A 21,186-nucleotide genomic window follows, 5' to 3' on the forward strand; every position below is an offset into this window, starting at 1 on the left:
TGTAGCTCTCAATGTATTCTCTGCCATAATTGCCCACGTGTGTGCACCTAATATAAAATGTGGACTCTCACAGGAAATTAGATCTGAACGGCAGGAAGAAGTCCCACAGCTGCACCATTAAAAGAAATCATCAATTACTTGCAAAGTTCTTTGAGGATATACGTGGGTGAGAGCTCAGTTTACTCCACAGGGCTATAATATCCAAGGGTTGCTGAGATTTACTCTCAGTGCCAAGATGTGGGCAGTAAAATGTTTGGTTAAATAAGGCCGCACTGGTATTGGTTCCACTGAGCCTCCAATACAACAGGAGAAGAAGTGGACAATATGATGGAAGGGTTTCATCGAGAAAGCAATGTATCCAGAGGTCAGAGTTTACAAAACAAGTTAAAGCTAAGATCCACTCATTGGCCAGATATCCTTGCTTACAGCTTATCCCATGGTCACCCTGGTTTTATCCTTTCAGAGACATCTCCCTCTCCCACCATCCCTGCTGCTTAACAAGTTTTGTAGGCAGGCACAGTAGTGTAGCGGTTAGCGTAACACTTTACAGCGCCAGCGACCCGGGTTCAATTCCGGCCACTGTCTGTAAGGAGTTTGTATGTTCTTCCCGTGTCTGTGTGGGTTTCTTCTGGGTGCTCTGGTTTCCTCCCACATTCCAAAGACGTACGGGTTAGGAAGTTGTGGGCATGCTATGTTGGCGCCGGAAGCATGGCGACACTTGCGGGCTGCCCCCAGAACACTACAGAAAAGATGCATTTCACTGTGTTTCAATGTACATGTGACTAATAAAGATATCTTATCTTCAGAGTTCTGAAGAAGGGTTTTTGACCTGAAATGTTAATTCTGTTCCTCTTCCCACAGATGCAGCCTGACCTGCTGATTATCTCCAGCAGGTAGATTTTCTGTTTTTATTTTTGATTCCCAGTATCTGCACTTCTTTTCATTTTTTTTTATTTACAAGTTAAAGCAAAGATTTCCCACCTGCTGCAGGTGGAGTTCCAGCCCTTGACCCACACGTACTGCTCTGCCTGTCAACATGAAAGTCACAGTTACCCTGAACTATGGATCATGTTCAGTGACACAGCTGATTGATGCTATCTTCACAGTTTACAGCTCATTGCATTATCAGCAAGACTGAGGCTCTCTCCTTTGGGAGAAGGGAATTCATCTCCTTCTGCTTCTGAGTACAGACCAGCACTTAAAGACCATAGAGTCGTACAGTGCAGAAACAGGGCTTTCAGCCCACCATGTTGATGCTGACCTTTTTGTCCTTCTACCCTCATCCCTTTTGCCTGTATTAGGACCATATCCTTCTATGTTTTGCCTATTCAAGTGTCTGTCTTAAATGGTCACAATTGTATTCGATTCCACCACCACCTCTGGCAGCACATTCTAGATGTCAACCACACTCGTGTGTGACCACCATTAAAAGCTACACATGGTCAACGCTACACACCCAGGAACCTTGCATGGTTTATTCAGTCTGACACTTTGCAGTGTAACCACCACATGCCAGGTGTAATTGTTGGGGGACAAGTCCTGTTTCCTGTGTCTAATACTCCTCAGCGTAGTGCAGATTCCTGGAAATGCTGGGAGTACAATTACAACCAGAGCCCAAGGTCCACATTGTGAAAATAACCTTCAGGATCTTCAAGCAGAGATTTTGTGGCATGGGTTTATTAGTACTCACAAGACAGGATCTCTCACTTGGTTGCCACCTGCTGTATCCTTCACAATCTGGCCACAATGCAGTACAGCCCCTTCACACTGCTGGAGAAGGAGGATGAAAAAATGAGGAGAAAGATCCTCTCTGGTTTTGTTACCCACAACCATAATTGCTTGGTGGTTCAGCTCGCTCACTCCACAAAGTAAGCGCTCAAACAAAGAAGAGCTCAGAAGAAGAGCTCAGACAAAGCAGCAGTTGAGAGACACACAAGAGACTGCAGATGCTAGAATCTGGAGCAACACTCAAGATTCTGGAGGAACTCAGTGAGTCAGCCAGCATCAGGAAACAGTTTGTACCGGCTTGTGGCTAGACCTTGCCCATAAATGGACTTTGAATGGTAAGTGGCTGATAATGATGACAGCCAACAAGAGGAAGTTCAGTCATTACCCCTTGGCATTCACGGCGTTACCACTGCCCATTCCCCTCCAGGAACATTCTGGGGATCTCAGGTGACCGTAAACAGTCCTTGCTCTGCTTGAAGGAGTGCCCTGGATGCTACATATTACTTCTAAGGTTCTGTGAGACTGTTACTCCTCATTGTAGAATTTCGAACTGCACCAACACAGATTCAAAATAAGGCATCACCCATTTAAGATGGAGATGAGGAAGAATTTCTCAGAGGGTCATGAACTCCCCATTCCAGAGGGGCAACGAGGCTGAATCACCTGATGTAGTCAGGGCTGGCCAGATGTTTGTTTGTCTACGGAGGAGTGATTCAGGGGTTGTGGGGAACAGGCAAAAAAGTGGAGCTGAGACCATGATCAGATTAGTGGAGCAGATTTGAGGAACCCATGGCCTGTTCTTGTTCCTGTATAAAGTTGTTAGGACAGAGTGACTAAGTTTTCAAAACTAAATCTATGAAGACATGGAGTGTTGGCACATTAATTTGCCAGGATTGAAAATGTAGAATTTGCAACATCTTAAAGGGAAATCTTTAACAGCCTATATTTTAACCACAGATACATATAAATTATGCAAATAATTACTAAAGGTGTGATATCACACAATTGAAGCACATTCAGATTGTGTTGTGTGTAATACAGTAACATTGTTCAGACTCATTCGAGCAACTGTCAGAGGGTGCTGTACGTTGACGAAGTGCAGAATTTGTATGCATGGTGGAAGCTGTGTGAGGTTTGAGTCTGCCAGTTGCATTGGTTCCATTTTCCTTTGTTTTGTACCCCTCACATTGATCTTCTTTCTCCCCTCTTATAGTCCATGTCTTCCCTCTGCTCAAATCTCGTCTTTTCTCTCCACTCCAGGACCCTGCCCACTTTTTTTTTTATCATTTTCACCATCCTATCCCCTCGCTGATACTGCCCACTCACTCTCTCCTCCAATACCCTGCTTCCTCTCACTCTGTTGATACCATATCTTCTCTCCCCTCCAACACCCTGTACCTTCTCACCCCTATAATACTTCATAATCTTTCTCTCTCCCCCCAATATAATGGCATGTCTACTCTGCCTTCCAATAAACTAACCTCTTTCTATCCTGTCTCTCCACTCTGATAGTCTCCTCCCTCGCTCCCCTCCTGTATCACCCTCTTTCTCCTTTGATACCTCATCCTCTCTTCCCTCAGTAGCCTATCCCATCTCTCATCCCACAGACAATCCTTGCTTCACTCCAATACCATCTTCTCTCTTCTCCGATACCCTGTCCTCCCTCTAATGCCCTGTCCACTCATTCCCTGATCCCTCATCTAATGTTCCACTCTTGTACTAGTATCCTGAACCCACATTGATCCCTGTTCTTACCTTGGATGTCCCTGCCCCAGTCACGTCCAGTCGCCTTTCCCTGTTACCCTCATGTCTCCTTCCACGACCCATTGATCCATTCCTGACCCTTCCATCACAATCTCCACCCCACTCCATTGATCCCTAACAACAGCTTTTCTCTTTGGCCTGTCATTGAATACTGACCAACAGTGAATGTGTTTCAAAAATACTTCATTGATCATGAAGCATGAGGGACATCCCAAGTTATCAAAAATACTTTTCATTCCTGCTGTAATGCTGGAGATTGCCTCATTTGACAACTCAACTGTATCACATCCCTTCCTGCCTTCAAAAGCTAAGAACTTTTTCTGTTTCCTGTTTCTAATCATTGCTCCTCCCCACCATCTGTCCTTTTGATCAATGCTCAGTGTTTAATGCAGCTGCAAAAGTTGTTGTGAATGTGATGAACACAATAGAACTCTGTATAATCCTGGTATCTTCAAAGTATGTGCTGGAACAAGCTCTAAGTTACCTAACATTTCCTCAGACCACGTGAATGGAATTACTCTTGTTTTATTTCAAAATTTCAACGTCCACAAAATTTTGCTTTCCTGCCTGGGGTCATCTATTTATTTGCAACCACTCAGTACAAGTCTAGACGCCTCATGGGGAGGATCTTTGAGGCATATCACATTTCAAAGCTGAGCTGATCGGCCTGTCCTATGTACTAAAAACAAAGGTGTGACCAATACTTTGGGATGCAACAAGCTAATCTCTGTCAGTTAGTTTGATGATTAATGATGATCTTAGCTGAAGCTGGCTCTATTTCATTGCTCATATACATATATAAAACAATACAGATTTTATTATCTGATCGATACTTTCATAATTCAGCAAAATTTCCTTGAAACTTCCCCACCTTTGCATCAGTAATCAGATACTGATTAAATTTTAAAGGGCAGAACAAAAATAAAGCAGAAAGTCCCTCAGTATCAAATCAGTACCAAATCCTCATTAATTTGAAGACAAATCCCCTCAAAATCCACTGCAAGGAAATGCAACCATCTGCATTGAGTTTCATTCTGGGTTGAATCAGAATCAGATTTATTATCACTGACTTACATAATGTGAAATTTGTTATTTTGCAGTGGCAGTACTGTACAAAGACATAAAAGTATATATTATGAAAATAAATAGTGCAAAAAAATAAGAATAACGAGGTAGTGTTCATGGACTATTCAGAAATCTGATAGGACAGGTGAAGAAGCTGTTTCTGAATTGTTGAGTGTGGATCTTCAGGCTCCTGTACCTTCTCCCCAATGGTAGGAACAAGAAGAGGGCTTATCCCAGATGCTGAGGGTCCTCAGCAATGGATGGCACCGCCTCTTGAAGATGCCCTCGATGGTGGGGAGGGTTGTGCCCATGATGGAGCTGGCTGAGTCTACAACCCTCTACCGCCTCTTATGATCCTAGGCATTGGAGCCTCCATACCAGGCTGTGATGCAACCAATCAGAATGCTCTCCACCGTACATCTGTAGAAATTTGTAAGTCTTTGCTGACATACCAAATCTCCTCAAACTCCTAACGAAGTAGAGACACCTTCTTCGTGATTGCATCAATGTATTGGACCTAGGACAGATCCTCCAAGATGTTGACGACCAGGAACTTGAAGCTGCTCACCCTTTCCACCACTGACCCCTTAACGAGGACTGGTGTGTGTACTCCCGATTTCCCCTTCCTGAAGTCCACAATCAGTTCCTCGGTCCCTCGCTGACGTTGAGTGCGCAGCTGTTGCTGTTGACACTGCTCAACCAGCCGCTCCACCTCACTCCTGTACGTCTCCCCACCGCCACCTGCCCTTCCACCGACAATGGCGGTGCAATCGGCGAACTCGCAGATGGCGCTCAAGCTGGGCTTAGCCACGTGGTCATGGGTGCAGGCATGGTAGTGTTGTTTATCGTAACGCTATTACAGTGCCAGCGACCCAGGGTCAATTCCTGACGCTGTCTGTAAGGAGTTTGTACGTTCTCCCTGTGTCTGCGTGGGTCTCCTGCGGGTGCTCCGGTTTCCTCCCACATTCCAAAGACGTATGGGTTAGGAAGTCGTGGGCATGCTATGTTGGCGCCGGAAGCGTGGCGACATTTGCAGCTGACCCCAGAACGCTCTACACAAAAAGATGCATTTCACTGTGTGTTTTGATGTACGTGTGACTAATAAAGAAATCTTATCTTCTGAGTTCTGAGGAAGGGTTTTTGACCTGAAATGTTAACTCTGTTCCTCTTCCCAAAGATGCAGCCTGACCTGCTGATTATCTCCAGCAGGTAGATTTTCTGTTTTTATTTTTGATTCCCAGCATCTGCAGTTCTTTTTATTTAGAAGTTCCTATTTACATGTGACTAATAAAGGTATCTTATCTTAGTAGAGCAGCGGGCTAAGCAAGCACCCTCAAGGTGAGGAGTTATTGGGAGGTCCAAAGGGAAAGTGAGTAGTTGTAATGGGGGGGGGGGGGGGGGGGGGGGGGAGAGCTACAACTGGTGCTGTGGCAAATCCAACAAAATGCTGGAAGGTCATCAACTCGCTGGAAGGTCATCAACTCGCTGAAAGACGCCCTTTGGTCTGCCCGAAACTTGCTGGTCTCCCCCAGCACTGCGAGATGTCCGTCGGGGAACGCTGCCGACTGGCACGTTCCAGGCCGCAGGAGTACGCGCTGAGGGACGCACTGAGGCTGGGCGCAGCCGACTCAAGGGCTGGGTGGGGAAGGGCTACAGTTCAGGGTTCTTCTGCTACTGGGGAGGGAGGAGGGGTGGTGGGGGGGGGGAGGGTCAGGCGAGGAAGCCCCTTAAAGATTGTAAATATGGGATTGGGGTATCACGAGTGGCATCGGTGCTGTTTTTTTAATAAGAAGTAACATTCATGATTGATCTGTACACGAATGTAAAGGTTTGCACTGTTTTATTATTGTATGTAGTTTGTCTATCATTATGAATGAAGTTTGTTTTGGTTAAAAAATAAAACTGAATAAACATTTGGTTAAAAGTTGCACCGATGCCGATTGGTGAAGCTCACTCAGTCTGTCCTACCTGTTGCCCCGCTGACGGGCTTGGTGGAGCCTTGACCGACATGGTCGTTGGGGCTCGAGGCGGCTGCCTCGCGCTCCCCGCCCGCCGGTTTCGAAAGGGCGGCGCGCGGTCGCCGTTGGGCGGCCGGGACCCCGTCGCGCGCTGCGGCGCAGGCGCGGGCGCTGCACGTGACCCCCCCGCCCCTCTTCCAGGCCGCTGAAAGCCGCGCCGAGAAATGGCCGCAGCCGCCGCTCCGTCAGCCGCCTGCGGCCCCGCGGCCCTTCCGCTGGCCGATACTCACCTCACCCCGGGCGCCCCGAGCGAGCCAGCGGCCGCGGCAGCCGCCCTGCTGAACGGCGCGGCGTCGGGTGGCAAGAGCTGCCGCTCGGAGGCGAAGAGCGGCGGCCGTTGCCAGGCCTCGAAGCAGCAGCAGCGGCGGCGGCAGCGGCGGCGGCGGGAGGACGAGGAGGAGGAGGAGGACGACGACGACGACGACGAGGAAGAGGAGGAGGAAGACGAGGAGGAAGAGGACGAGGACGACGAGGAGGAGGAGGAAGAGGACGACGAGGACGAGGAGGAGGAGAGTGAGCCCGGCAGGGCCCGCTCCCACTCGGGCGGTGGGCAACCCGCTCCCCCGGGCCCGGCCCGCGGCCCCCAGCACCAGCCGGCGGCCAACGCGGCGTCCCGGACCGGGGCCAGGGGTGGCGGCGGCCACCAGCAGCACCACCAGCAACAGCAGCAGCGCGGCCGGGACGAGACGGCGGCACCGGCCTCGGGCAACAGGAGGCAGAGTTTGGAGAACTCGTCGGACGGGGAGCCGCTCAGCCGCATGGACTCGGAGGACAGGTGAGGAGAGCCGGGGCTCGGACTCGGCCTCTGTGGGATGGTCTGGGGGTGTTGGGGCGTATGTACGGGGAGAGGATGTCCGTTGGTGTAAAATCAGCCGCTTCCACCTCCCCCCCCTCCCCCCCCCCCCCCCCCGGTCCAGCCTTCGCCTCGCTGTTAAGCTTCAGTGTGATGAGACCAAGTTGAATAGTTTGTCCCAAACTCATTCACCAACTCCCGGAGAAGATGCAGCAGCCTCTTCCACCACCCCCCCCCCCTCCCGCTCTGTATTATTCCTCGGCTCCACGCCAACTCTTTTCCCCTCCCCGTCTTTCAAGAGCCAACTCTGCTCTGAATGCTCCTTGTGTTTTCCCTTTTCGTATTTCGGGTGAAAAGTTTTACCTCCTGTCGTCGTTTTGTCTGAGTGGATACTTATAGGTTTTGTAAATAGATTAGGAAGTCTGACTTTGGAAGCCCTGCTGTACGTTAGTGATTCGTGTATATCATTGGAGTTTTGAGACGTAATTTTCATATCTTACGAGATGGTGGTTTCGCGATGTTGAATGGAAATTCCCAAGTTTAAGTAACCGTAACATCTAAAGTATTGATGATACCGGTGACTTACAGCAAACAGTTAACAGAAAAAGGGGCGGTGATGTATTCATATAGATAATCGGACCCTCGATCTGTTTGTTGTAAATAAGCATGTGGGTGTGATTTAGGTCTCCAGCGTTTGAGAATTATCCTCTACATGCACGTGAAGATCAAAATGTTGCAAAACAAGTGTTGTTTGAGGTATCATTGGTCCCCAGACTGGGATGCTAAGATAGCATTTAGTGTATTGAGTTATCATTTTTCAGTTTGGAGTTATTCTGTTTTGCATTTTGAACACGAGATCAATTGTGTGTCAGTTTGGCATAGATGATAGAACTTGCATCTGGCTCAAGGTAGTGGCCTAAATGCCAGTGCCGTACTTAAGCATGTAATCTAATTTGACATCAGTATTGAGGGAGTGCTGTATTATCAGAACTGCTGTCTTTCAGATGAGACCCTGAACAAAAGCATAAAATCTGCTGGTTTGAGGAGGAGGGATTTCACTCTTATCCAAGTTAAGGTTCCTCCCCCAGCTTGCAGTTAATAATTTTAACTGTCAGCCTAATATTTATTTTGATTTTCTACGTAAGTAAATATGTTATAAAAATAACGTGCAGAATGTGAAATGTTATGGGATGTAACTAAGTTCAACTTAAATTCCTTGGAGAATGAGAGAAATAGAATCCCAAACTAACCATTGTTCTGGGGATTTGACACGGGAGTGATTTAACTGTTATCACCAACTTTGGGAACAAGGTGGAGGTGGGGAGCAGACCCCTGTCCTGATGCAGGGTTTCAATTTGAAACGTCGACATTTTCTTTCCTCCCACAAATGTTACATGACCTGTTGAGTTTTCCAGCACATTGTTGCTTTGGGAACAAGGTGCAGTTTATGCAAGTAATAAAAATAGCTAATAAATAGGCCTATACGTATACATGTTAATTCTCAACAAATGAGGTATAGTTTTTGGCATCTTGTGACCTGTAATTTGGAGCTTGATCATCAGTGATTATTGCAAAGAAGATATTGATTATTTCATTTTGAAGTTCAATCAAATTGTTTTAAAACTCCAATATGGCTTTCTACATTTTGCTGATCTCATGACACAAATAGTTGTGGAAGTTTGAAATTTAAAGACTGTTGACAGCAAAAAAAAATTGAGATTGATCACAATTGACATCTAATTTATTTGGAAATGGTTTCTATCTCATTCATCAAGTTGAATATTTTTATACTATGTGTACAATTGTGAGGGGGGGAAGAATAATTATTTGGGATAATTTTTGACACTAGTCTAATGAAGTTGCCACCCATTGACTTGGTTGTCAGTGCAAAATTTTTACAGCCTTTACAAAATCCTGTTTGTTATCTTATGCACTCTTTCCAGCTGGATATTTTGAGTGCGACTGTTACCTGTGTTCAAAAGGTTCTTTCTGTACCAGTTTTCATCCCAAATAGAAATGCAGTACAAGTAAAATGAGCTTATTTTTGTTGAGGGGGTGGTCCATCAATTCAGTTATTGCATCTTAAATTTGATCATACTGACTTTGAGAAATGTGAACTGGATCTTATGGCTGATTGGGCTGTTTAGGGAAAGATTTTTTCTAATGTCCAAGAATGTTGTGGAAATTGCTGTTGCACTTGTGACTTGGGCGTATGGAAGGTAAACCACATTTTAAGAGTTAAATAGTGTAAAACATGAATTATAATTTAACAAAGTTCTTATGAATTTAGTTGTGATGTTCTTTCTCTCCATCCCCACCACCATTCATTAACATTTTATCCAGAACTTGTCTAAAGTTGAAGTGAGGATACAAATTTACGTGGGCGTATCTTGATAGGTCGTCGTGCGTCTTTCAGTCCTTTTTTGTTGTCTGCATTGTCCATTCATTCAGCACAGTTGTTTTAAATATTTACGTGGACGTTTTTCTAAATAAAATATTTTTGGGACTAGATTACTAAGTTTAAACATCAAATCTCATTCCAAGGAATAATAAACGTACATCTGAACACTGAACTTTGCAATGCCATCTTGGATAGTGTTTCAGATGGAGCAATCGTCTTGAGCATTATGTTGATTTTTGTCAGCAAGATACAAGTCCTGAGTTAGTCTGGAGAACCACAAGGAAGCACTAGAAAACAGGAAGGTCTGATTGTCCAGTGGTTTCAGATTTGGGGGAAGTCTACAAAAAAGCAAGTGATAAACCATGTGATAGCATCAACTAAAGTCTGCTTTTTTGTTTTAATGAAAGTTCAGGCTTGTCAACAAATTGCACTCAAACAGTTAACAAGAAGAATGGTCTTATGAATAAAAAGGTGGAGGCAAACGATTTTGATTTCAAGCTATCCTCTGACGGACATAGTTAGGGAAACAATTTCAAACAAACTTCCATAACTATTCATGTTACCTTGCTTTTTTAATAAGTCATCTGTTGCAAATACCTTGAAGTTTCCAGGTCTCTTTCTGTGAAATTAATTTGGAGACATCGATTTGACAAATGTACACATTTCAAAATAGCAGTGCCAACATTAACCATTTTGAATGAAACTTTTACTGAACAATCTATTAATTTATTGTGGCTAATGTCCTTCATATTTTAAATACACTGATGTATTAATCAAAATGTTGACTATTTAGGACTTGAGTAACTGATCTGAAAATAGCATTTTAGGAGTTGATTTGTGCAATGCAGAATAGTGCTCTTGTATTTTGAATAGCTTTTTGTACCAGTGCTGCTACTTTTTTCATGCTCTAAAGAATATATAAGTCGAGCAACTTTTAATGTGTTTGAAGTGGGGACAGTCCCCAACCTCTTGTCTCTATTATCTAGCACCTTCCTTTGGTATTGACTGTAAGAACAGTTCAGTGTTTAATATGATGCATTGATATGCATTGTTCAGTTGCTATTGTCAGTCATGTAAGTATACAAAGATTTTCTCCACGTGCAACTATTGTTAACCTATCATGTTTTAGACTGTCCTTTATATCTCCCGAATGTGCCAAGTATGTTTCCTCCATCAGTATGATAATCTGGTTCCAGAAGGTGTTTTGTTTCCTTTGGAAATGGTTATGATTTGGATATGTGGAAAAATCATCATAAACTTCACCTTTTAACCATCTAAGGGGTGGGTGGAGGGGAGTGAGCTTCTTCCTGTCATGTGAGAAACCATCTGAATACATTTGCTTGGGTTCAAGTTCAATGATTTGATCTCTTGGATTTAAAGAATGGGGAAACAACCTATTGGTTCTGAAATTACTATAAATGGAAGCATAAGCTGTATATTCAAATATTTAATCATGTCCCTGTATATTCAATACCCTATTTGCATAAATTGCACAGATTTAACTTTGAAAGTAAAAGATGTAATTGAAAGATCAAGTTTGCATGTTTGACTTGTATAAAAACTGCAGAATATCAATTATTGGAATAGGAAGAAAGGATAGTTGGAGAATTTGGTTTGAGAATAAAATTTTGAATGAAGCCAAGATGTGACTAAATGCTGTAAAAACAGATACTGTTTATAAAAATTTGTCGGCAGATATTGTCTTTGAGCAACCTTCATCCTATCTTGTGTGTTAGCTGTCATTAATTTACAACCATTTTTAACTCAAAAGAACATGTTCATGGCACCCAAGGTAACTTGGTTGGAATTCCTGTGCCCTTGTTGATGCAGTTTGAAATCTAGGCTTGCAGAGTATTCCTGGCAGAAAGCTGTTATGCAGTTTCTATACATAGCTTTAAGAATTTAATTACAGAATTGACACACTTTATTTGAAGAGTTCCCCAAAATAAAAGAATGTGTGGTTTACTTTGAACACCGAGGCCCTCTTAAATTGCTTGGTTAGAAGATTATGATCATCAGCTTTTCTTCTTGCTACTTGTTGCTGGCTCCTGAAAATTTATATCCTGGGAGCTGCTTGCGCAGAGAAAGTACAACTGCTGTCGAAACACAATACCACTAACTTTTGTGTTGTTCCAGGTTCCAGTGTCTGCAGTCGCTTGTGTATCCAGACCATTAACTTTACTGCAAGAGATGTTAATGACTTTTAATAAATGGATAAATGTGTAAAGTTGAAGAAAATAAGTTATTAAATAAAAACACAAGATGATTAAGGGTCTTTGACCTGAAATGTTAACTTGGATCTCATCAATTGATAGAGAACAGACCGGTTTCCAGAGTGTTTCCAGCAATTTTTGTTTTGATTTCAGATTTACACATTTATGGAGATGCTTACTGGTTTTGGGTGCATCATGTTTAATTTGGAAATGAAATGTCATTTGCTTTTCACTTTTTTTACCATGTTTGATACCCTGCCTTCTGAGACTTCTGATGTGATGAGTAAATTTCTGTGTGGGGATCACAGTAGGCTGGAATGGTTAAAATTGCATCTGACTTGTGAACAGAAATTCTTGAAGAAAGCAAACACATTTCCCATATTCCGGGGTAGTCAGTGATTTAAAATGACAATGGGGTATGGTCTGTCTTTTCCTGTAGAAAGTATGATGTTTTTCTTTGGGACTCTGCCTGATTTGCTTAAATATCCTCAGTGCAGTGTTTTGTTTTCTTTACTTCCAAATGTTTTATGGAGTTGCTTACTTTCTTGAAATTGTATTAGGGAGTGTGTAAATCATTTTTAAGAATGGAATTGGAATTCTGAGTTATTGAAGCTTTCAACATATATTGTGGATAACTAAGGTGATTTAGAAATGTTAAGTTGAAGCTCAAAATCCACTAGTGAAAGGAAAGTTTGAGGTAGAAGATAAATAAATACATTTATAATCCCAATTCTCCATCTGAATTTGCCCCACCACAATTCCCAGTCACAGAAGGCTTGGACTGAGTTCAGCCCAGATTTGTAAATGGGCACATCTTGTTTCTTTTCAGTTAGTACAATTTCATTGCTCAGTCCCCAAAATCCAGTCATTTTGGTTTTTTTTCATGGTGAGTTTGTCTTTATCCCTTTTCTGTTATCTTCTTTAACTTCCTGATCATCTATTCTGCCATTGTTAATTTTCCATTTGCTTTGGAATATGGTCTGGAAGATTGCATTTTCGGTTGTAAAATGAAAAACAGGTTTGGTTTCACTTTTAACATGATGTGTATGTAATGCCGCCTCTTTAAATCTGGATTATTTTGACAAGTATACATAATAATTTTTCATATTATGCATAAAATTGATACAGGAGGATGCAATGAGTTTAGTATGATCTATCCATAATTGTTTGCCAGTTTTTTATGGTGAAGTGATTATCTTCTACATGATATCAGCGTTATGACATTATTCATTACAGTTTTAAGGTGCATGCAGTCTTTTGTTCTTCTTTTTTTGCCATAAGGCTGTACAGAATGGCAGAACAAAAGTCCTTTTGCCACATTGGTATTTGTTTGGGTCTGTTTTTCAGCTGTAGTTTTCTGGTCTTTAATTGTAGGAGGAAGTGGGTCACAGACTGTTTTTTAGTGTGCAAGGGTTATGACTTGTCTGCCCACCGGACCATGCTTGTTTCTACAAAAACCTTTTCAAAGTCGTATTCTTTCTTCAGTCCAAATGATTTGTTTAACATCTTTCTAAGAGCATCTAGTAGTGCTCAACTGAATTGAGCACTTTTGTCCCTAAAGATTTGAGAACAGTGTCTAAAGCTTCCAGTGGCATGGTTTTAAATTACATTCTTTATTGCCTGCCATTCTGATGTTGGCTCGTACAAAATGGCTAGAATGTTTATTAGCCTAGTTTTTTAAACTGTAATAGCAGCAGTTAGAAAAACCTGATCTTTAAGGATTTTAATGCTACATGGTCCTGACTTGTCATGCGTGTGCATTCTGCATTTATAGTGTTTTACATGTGCACTTAATATTCCAAGGAATAAGTTTTCTTTTTAATTATCTTGTAACAGATTTATACAGTTTACTTCGATCACCATGGTTGAGAAAAGCCCTATTACAATGTGCCCTTTCTTCCAGTCTGTTTTGGGTTTTATTGGCTGGATAATTTTTCAAACCAACTGATCAAGAATGAAACAAAAAAGATTTTCTTGTGAATTTCAAGAAGTTACTTGATGAAAGAACACTACTGATTTCATTTTTACAATAGTAGATGGACAGGAATAAAATCTGAACAAGGGAAAAAAAAACTGTTTAGTGCAAGGAGGATTCTATCAGCAGCTGGTAATGAGTGTGAGTTGCTAATTGTGCGAATGGAAGGTTTGGGATTGGAAAGGGGATTACCAAGTCATTTTTGCTCAACAATATAATGCTCGGAATGTGAAAACTTTAGTAAACCAATTTGTAATGGCATAAATGTTTTTGAAAATTTGTTGGATAAATTGCGGAAAGGATTCTGTAGTATTTGCTTTCTATTCAATGTTTAGCAAAGTTGGCAGCACACTCCAGTATTGGAACATTGATTTAAGCTTCAGTCCAAGGCTGTGCAAAATGATATTTCAGTACGTGCTGCTGTGTTTTGACAAGGTTTTTTAGCTAAGGTTTTATTTGCCTGCTTGGTATTCCTTAATGCCACCAGTAGCCCGGCAAGCCTGTTCCTCAAGTAACATAACGTTTGTTAACAAGGATAATGAAAACAAATGTTTGAAATAGTTGTTCAGACAACATCGGTGGCTAAGGCCTGTTCTGATGCAAACGGGAAAGTTTGATAATTATTGTGAATTCACTGAGTCCTGTGGCCTGTATTGTGCCAGCTTACAATGTGAAATGTTAATCGCCAAGGTTAAATTAAAGAATTGAAATGATAAAGAAATGGAAGCACAGGACTTTCATGAACTGAACAAATATCGTCTACAAAATATTTCTCCATCTTGTATTTGGCTCCTGCAATGTAAAGGAGCCTAACCACATTTTGAGCGCTGAATGCAACATATTAAATTGGAAGAGATGCAAGTGAATTACTGCTTCATGTGAAAGGAGTGTTCAGAGTTCTGGGATGGTAAGAAGGAAAGAAGTAAAAGGCAGGTACTGCGTGGGAAGTTGCAAGAGATGGGGACTGGATCTTGGTGAATGTTGGGAGGGAATGGTCCCTTCTTGAAATCTTTGTTGTGTGTTTGAATTGGATGCTATACTTAAAATAAAAAGAGACTGTTTCAGCTCTGGCTCAGAAGTCCTTTAGTGGGTTTGTGATTTGACTAAAAATAGTCTATTGAAGTTATTTGCATGCACAGAGAGCCTTTTGGTTTAAATACTGATAAGGTGCTCAAGTGATGGCATTAAATTTATTTAAGTTGTGACAATTATCAGCAATGTTGCATTTGATTTTTTTTTTCCTTGCCTCTTAATGCATCAATACAAATTTGTAACTAAGGCATATTGACAAATTGGAAAACAAATGTTCATTTCTGTATTGCTGTTCTTTCCATTTTGGTGTATTTGTCAATTGCATCTACGCTAGTTGGATTTATTCATTAGTGCATTAGCATGGTGGATATCTTCTCCTGAAATTGTAAGCAGCAATTTGGTAGATTGGCAAAACTGCATGGAGCTTCAGACCCTATCTGGGGTTGCTGCATTTTATTTTGGACACAAAACCTCAAAGGACGTGAATGGTTTAGTACATACATTGTTATGGCGCTGTTGATGAAAGAGTTATGTAAAGGATAGCAACAGTAAAGAGACATGAACAAGTCTAAAATCGATCAAGTCTCTTTGACTTGGCTTGGAGGTAGCTACAGAAATAATGGATACATAAGCAATAACATTTCAGAATTCCTTAGAATCTGGAACCATTGGAGCCAATTGTAAGATAGCAAATGCATTACTACATATTTTCTCCCATATTAAAATGCAAAGTAGTAAATTGACATCAGATAATGGAGAAGTGCAAGACGACATTTTTTAAAAATTGGTAACGAAGAACTTAATCATGTCGACTACCTAATCGTATTGTGAAGGAGAAATAGTGTTTGGCTTTAATAATTAACTGGCAGGATAGATAATGGGAGATGTGATATTAATGTGGCTATAGCAGTTCTGGTCTTTTCACAGGGTGCTTATTGTGGTCTGACAGTGGGACATAAGCTCAGGCTTGGACTAGTATTCATGTGACTAAAAGATCGATTAAAAGGACTAAGATGTTATCCTGCCTCAATGCTGCTTTAGTGGACTGTACATGGAATATTATGCAATTTTGCTCTCCCTGCCCATAGATGGATATGCTTGCAGGCTGTGAAGTGATAAATTTACTCTTCCCAATATGTGGGCATGGCCCTGGATTAAGAAGGTTGATCTCTAAGGATCAAGTAGGGCTAACCTATTCTCACTGGAGTTTGGTAGAATGAGGATAACATCACTAAAATAAGCTATGGAAGGATTGAGTGTAGATACTGAGCTAGTTTCCTTTGAGAATTTCACATTAGTCTTGGGATAAGGCATCAAATGTTTAGAATACTAAGGTAATTAGGGCAGTGGTCATTTGGCTCAACAAGCCTGTGCCAGCTCCTAGAACCATCCCATATGTCATTTCCTTGTACTCACCACCCCCCCCCCCCCCAAATAGCTCTGCAAATTTTTTCCTCACATACCTATCCATTTTTATTTGAAAGACCTGATTAGATTCTGTCTTCATACCCTTGACAGATGGTATGTTCATGATTGTCACTGCTGCATATAAGTTTTTCATGTGTTTTGCCTAAAGCCAGAATTTTAAATCTCTATCCTCCGGTCCTTGAATCTAGGTACAATTTTCCTCCATGTTTGTTACTAAACCAGGCAGTTCTCTGTCTGAATAAAATGTCCCCACAACCTTTCCTGCTTCAACTAGAAGTCCAGGTTCTCCAGTAGCTGGTATTCCTCATTCCTGGAACCATATTGGAAAATCTTTTCTGTATCCTCACCAGGATCTTCACGTCAATGCTTAGTGATGTGAGTAGACTTGGAATGCAATACTCCAGTTATGGTCTTAATCAGTGTTTTATGCAAATTAACTTCCTGCCTTTGTACTTTTTAGTCCCAAGACCTTGTGCTTTAACCACTCAACCTGTCCTGTGTCCTTCAAGGATTTTATCCAAGTACTTCCAGGTACCTCTCCTGTATTCCGTTAAATTAAGTGCAATGAAAGAGATTTGTTCCCGGACAATAAATATATTGCCTTTTATTGTAAATAGACATTGTGATTAAATTGATGCTCTGCCTCCTCTACTTTTTCCTCTTTACTGCTTTTGACCTCTATTAACTGGAATGAGAGGACCTTTTCAGGAACATTCAAAGCAGAGAATATTGCATCATGGAATTAAACCAGAACTGAGAAATATGATGCAGTTTGACATTTGTGAATGTGGTCAGTGGAGAGTTGAAACATTTTTAGACCTTGTTTATTCATAGCTGGACAAATAGCATACATGGGATTGGCATTTTCATCCAGTGAATCAGTTGCACTTAGCTGGAGATTTGTGAACAGATGAGAAAGTCGACTGAACAGATGAACAAGTCAACTAAACAATGAAGCAACAGAATTTGAGTCTGGCAATTTGGATCTTCACACTTTTTAAGCAAGCTGGGAGTGTTAAGATCAGGATTAACTAAGACTGAGCTAGATAGACTGTCCCTTCTTGAGGGCTCCCTTGACTCCAAGGCATGCCTGGCTATTCGGCAGTCTATGTGTGCCCGCTTGTCAGTGATGTCGAGGTAGCAGAGGCTGTTGGTCGATGCAAGGGGTGAGACATCCCATTTGGATGCCTAACCCTATGGTCATTAAGCACTGCAGTGAGGGCCTTGCAGTGTCATCCAAAATAATCTGAAGATCAGCGGTTCAGTGGAGGTGCATGCCTGACGCTACCTGTGTCACCAGTTATTGCTGGAGACCGCTGGTGTCAGTTGATGTAACGCAGCAATTTGAAGTACTAATGGAGGCCATCCAGTCCAGCAGTCTATGCTTCACAGAAGTTAACTTTGGTATGGTTATACTTCCCACCTCTGACTTCAGCCTTGCTAGTTATGGCATACCTAAAGAGCTCATTTAAGAATCTGTTTGGGGCTTCTTCCTCCAACATTTTTTCCAGGAGCATATTTCAGACCCAACTTTTTGTTGAATAGAAGAAATCAAAATATCCTTAACTACCCTCTAATCCTCCTTCCAATTAACTTGCCTGTGCTCTCTGGTATTGACTGCTGAGGCGCTCTCTGGACTTCCATTATCATTTCATGTACGTCAGTCAAATCTGTACTTGTCTTTTTTTTTTACCTTTAAAGATGACAGCCCTGACCTAACTAGACTTTACTCATAACTGCAGTTCTTTAGCCTGGCAACATCCTTGCATCTCCTCTGGACCTTAGTGCTGTCATATCCCCAGTCCTCCACCCCTGCAGTGTGATGGCCAGAATTTTAGTTGTGGTCTGACAGTTTAGTACTGTTCAGAATCAGTAGGTTATAAAGCTAGCCGTGTCTACTCTGCTGTTTGGTAAGATCATGGTGGATTTTATGCATTCATATTACTGTCCCACCCAATCCCATAGTGTCCAGAAATATACTCAGACAATCAACTAAGCAAGAGAATTCCAAAGATCTGTAAACCTAAGGACATTTCTCATTTCAGACCAAGCTGTAGTTTTTTTTTAGTTAGAGGAAATGTGTCTCAGCATCTTCTCATACTTTTGAGATCCATATCTTATAAGATTAGATCTAACCTTACCTGGGTGTAAGTCAAACATGTTAAATAATTCTCTCTCATAAATTGAAGTGTGTGAAAGAGTTTTCCTTTTGGTCATTATTGCTATATCTAAAACTCCCCATCCCCTGAGTTTGCTGCCTTTCTTGGCACTGTTCTTACCATAACTAGTCAAATGGACGAAGTCATATTGAGTCTTGTGCTGTCAAAGCCAGGAAGTGTGTGTTATAATCAGTTTTAAGCCAAATGGCTAAAGAATGGAACCTTTTTATGGGATTAACAATTTTCAATATATTATAGCTTAAATCTCCAATAAGACTCCACACTTGTGAAAGCTAATTTTCAGTGCCAGAAGGCTTGTTTGATAGTAATTGAAGCAAATTGTGCAGATTTTGAGGAGAAAAGTACCCAATGTTTAAATGAACAAGCTTGTTACTATTAAATGGATCAGGAAAATGCTTAGCTTGTGGCGACTCACTGGTATCGAACTGGCTCCCGAGATCGCCAGCGTCGTCGGAGGCCTTGACCCCAGATGATGCAGGGCCCTCCTTCTCCATCATTGGGTTAGGAAAGCCTGCGCTCAGGAAGGCCAGGTGACTCACGCGTGACGTCAGCACGGGAACTGTAGCGCGGGAAGATTTCGGGTATTAAAGGTGCACTGTGCCCCTGTCGTTCATTCGACTTCTGACTCCAAACAACTGACTCCGTGTCTTCATTTCATAGTAGTAGCTAGCCGCTACATTGGTGACCCCGACGGGCCCAAACATTTTTGGACCCACGATGTCTGCGCAACGAGAGGTACAGGCAGTAGCCCTTAAACTGCCCACCTTTTGGACCCTCTGGCCTTGTGTCTGGTTCGACCAGGCCGAGACCCAGTTCCAGATTCGTCAGATCACCAGGGACGACACCAAGTAACTACTACATGGTGAGTGCCCTCGACCAAGACACCGCAGCCCAGGTCGAGGACTTCATCCAGGCGCCTCCAGGAGGAGAAGTATGATAAGTTCAAGACCCTCCTTCTGGAGACTTCTGGCCTTTCCCGACGTGAACAGGCCTCCCGCCGCCTCCACCTCAATGGGTTGGGTGACAGACCCCCCTCTGCGCTCATGAACGAGATGTTGGCCCTGGCAGACTGCCACAAACCCTGCCTGATGTTTGAGCAGGCCTTTCTAGAGCAGTTACCCAATGACATCCACCTGCTCCTGGCGGATGCCAACTTCAGCAACCCCCCCCCGGGAAGGTGGCCACCCGTACTGATGTTCTTTGACGGCCGAAGGAGAGCTGGGTGTCTGTCGAGTGCATTACCACACCATGGGCCCAGCAGGCCAGACCCGGCAATCAACTGCACCCCACCTGCCACCAGGTCTGAGGCACCTACTGACCAATGGTGTTTCTACCACCAGCAGTGGGACGCAGACACCCGCAGGTGCCGGCCACCGTGCAGGTTTCCGGGAAATGCCAGGGCCAGCCGCCGCTGATGGCTACGGCAGCTTGCCACCCGGATTGCCTCTTGCATGTGTGGGACAGGTGTTTCGGCTGTCGTTTCTGGTGGATACTGGAGCCGAAGTCAGCGTCATGCCTCCCAACAGCCACGAGACTGGCAACTGCACACCAGGACCTGCCCTCAGAGCCGCCAATGGCAGTGCCATCTGGACCTTTGGCACCCGTTTGGTGCGACTCCAGTTCGGCACCTGCAACTTTACTTGGAAATTCACCCTGGCCGCCGTTGCACAACCACTCCTCGGGGTAGACTTCCTCGCGCCAACAGTCTGCTGGTTGACCTGCGGGGTAAGCATTTGGTACATGCCAGGACCTTCTAAACGTTCTTTTTGGGTGAGGCCAAGCTACCGGCCCCACACCTCAACTCCGTCACCATGTCGACCAACGAGTTCGCCAGGGTCCTGGCAGAGTTCCCGTCTGTACTAACGCCCCAGTTCTCCACCACCTTGCCCAAGCACGGCGTCCAGCATCACATCCCCACCCCTCCATGCCCATACCCAACAGCTACCCCCGGACAAGCTCTGCCTCGTGAAAGAGGAATTCAAAAGGATGGAGGAGTTGGGGATCATCCGCAGGTCGGACAGCCCATGGGCCTCTCTGCTGCTCATGGTCCCGAAGGCAGCCAGAGGCTGACGACCCTGCGGCGATTACCGACGCCTGAATGACATAACTACCCCGGACCAGTACCCCGTGCCGCATATTCAGGACTTTGCTGCCAACCTGCACGGGCGATCCATTTTTTCCAAGGTCGACCTCGTCCGCGGCTATCACCAGATCCCGGTGCATCCGGATGACATTCCAAAGGTGGCGCTGATCACACCTTTCGGCCTCTTTGAATTGGTCCGGATGCCCCTTGGCCTCAAGAACGCTGCTCAGTCCTTCCAGCGACCGACGGACGCAGTCGGGTGCGACCTTGACTTCGTCTTCCTATACCTCGATGACATCTTGATCGCCAGCAGCAGCTGCCAGGAACATGTCACGCACCTCCGCCAATTCTTTTCTTGCCTGAGGGATTTCAACCTGACCATCAACCCAGCCAAATGCCAGTTCGGGCTCGAGACGATCGATTTCCTGGGCCATCGGATCGACAAACAAGGCTCCTCGCCCCGCCTGCAAAGGTCAACGCCATCCGCCACTTCAGCAGACCCACCT

The 21,186-nt window shown here is 43.6% G+C and overlaps 1 protein-coding gene across 3 annotated transcripts in view; it reads left to right on the forward strand.

Annotated features, from left to right (window-relative positions):
- The first annotated feature begins 6,698 nt into the window (after window positions 1–6,698).
- Window positions 6,699–21,186, forward strand: part of aebp2 (AE binding protein 2) — an 83,240-nt gene continuing 68,752 nt past the window's right edge. For all 3 annotated transcript variants that reach the window (XR_007957817.1, XM_052033803.1, XM_052033804.1), the window contains exon 1: window positions 6,699–7,350. Coding sequence is in view for 2 of the 3 variants with exons in the window: in XM_052033803.1 (XP_051889763.1) it covers window positions 6,740–7,350 (611 nt within the window). In the remaining variant the exon portion in view is untranslated. The remainder of the gene's footprint in view (window positions 7,351–21,186) is intronic.

Source organism: Pristis pectinata, chromosome 19 (genome assembly GCF_009764475.1).
Source record: "Pristis pectinata isolate sPriPec2 chromosome 19, sPriPec2.1.pri, whole genome shotgun sequence".
Taxonomy (NCBI): domain Eukaryota; kingdom Metazoa; phylum Chordata; class Chondrichthyes; order Rhinopristiformes; family Pristidae; genus Pristis; species Pristis pectinata.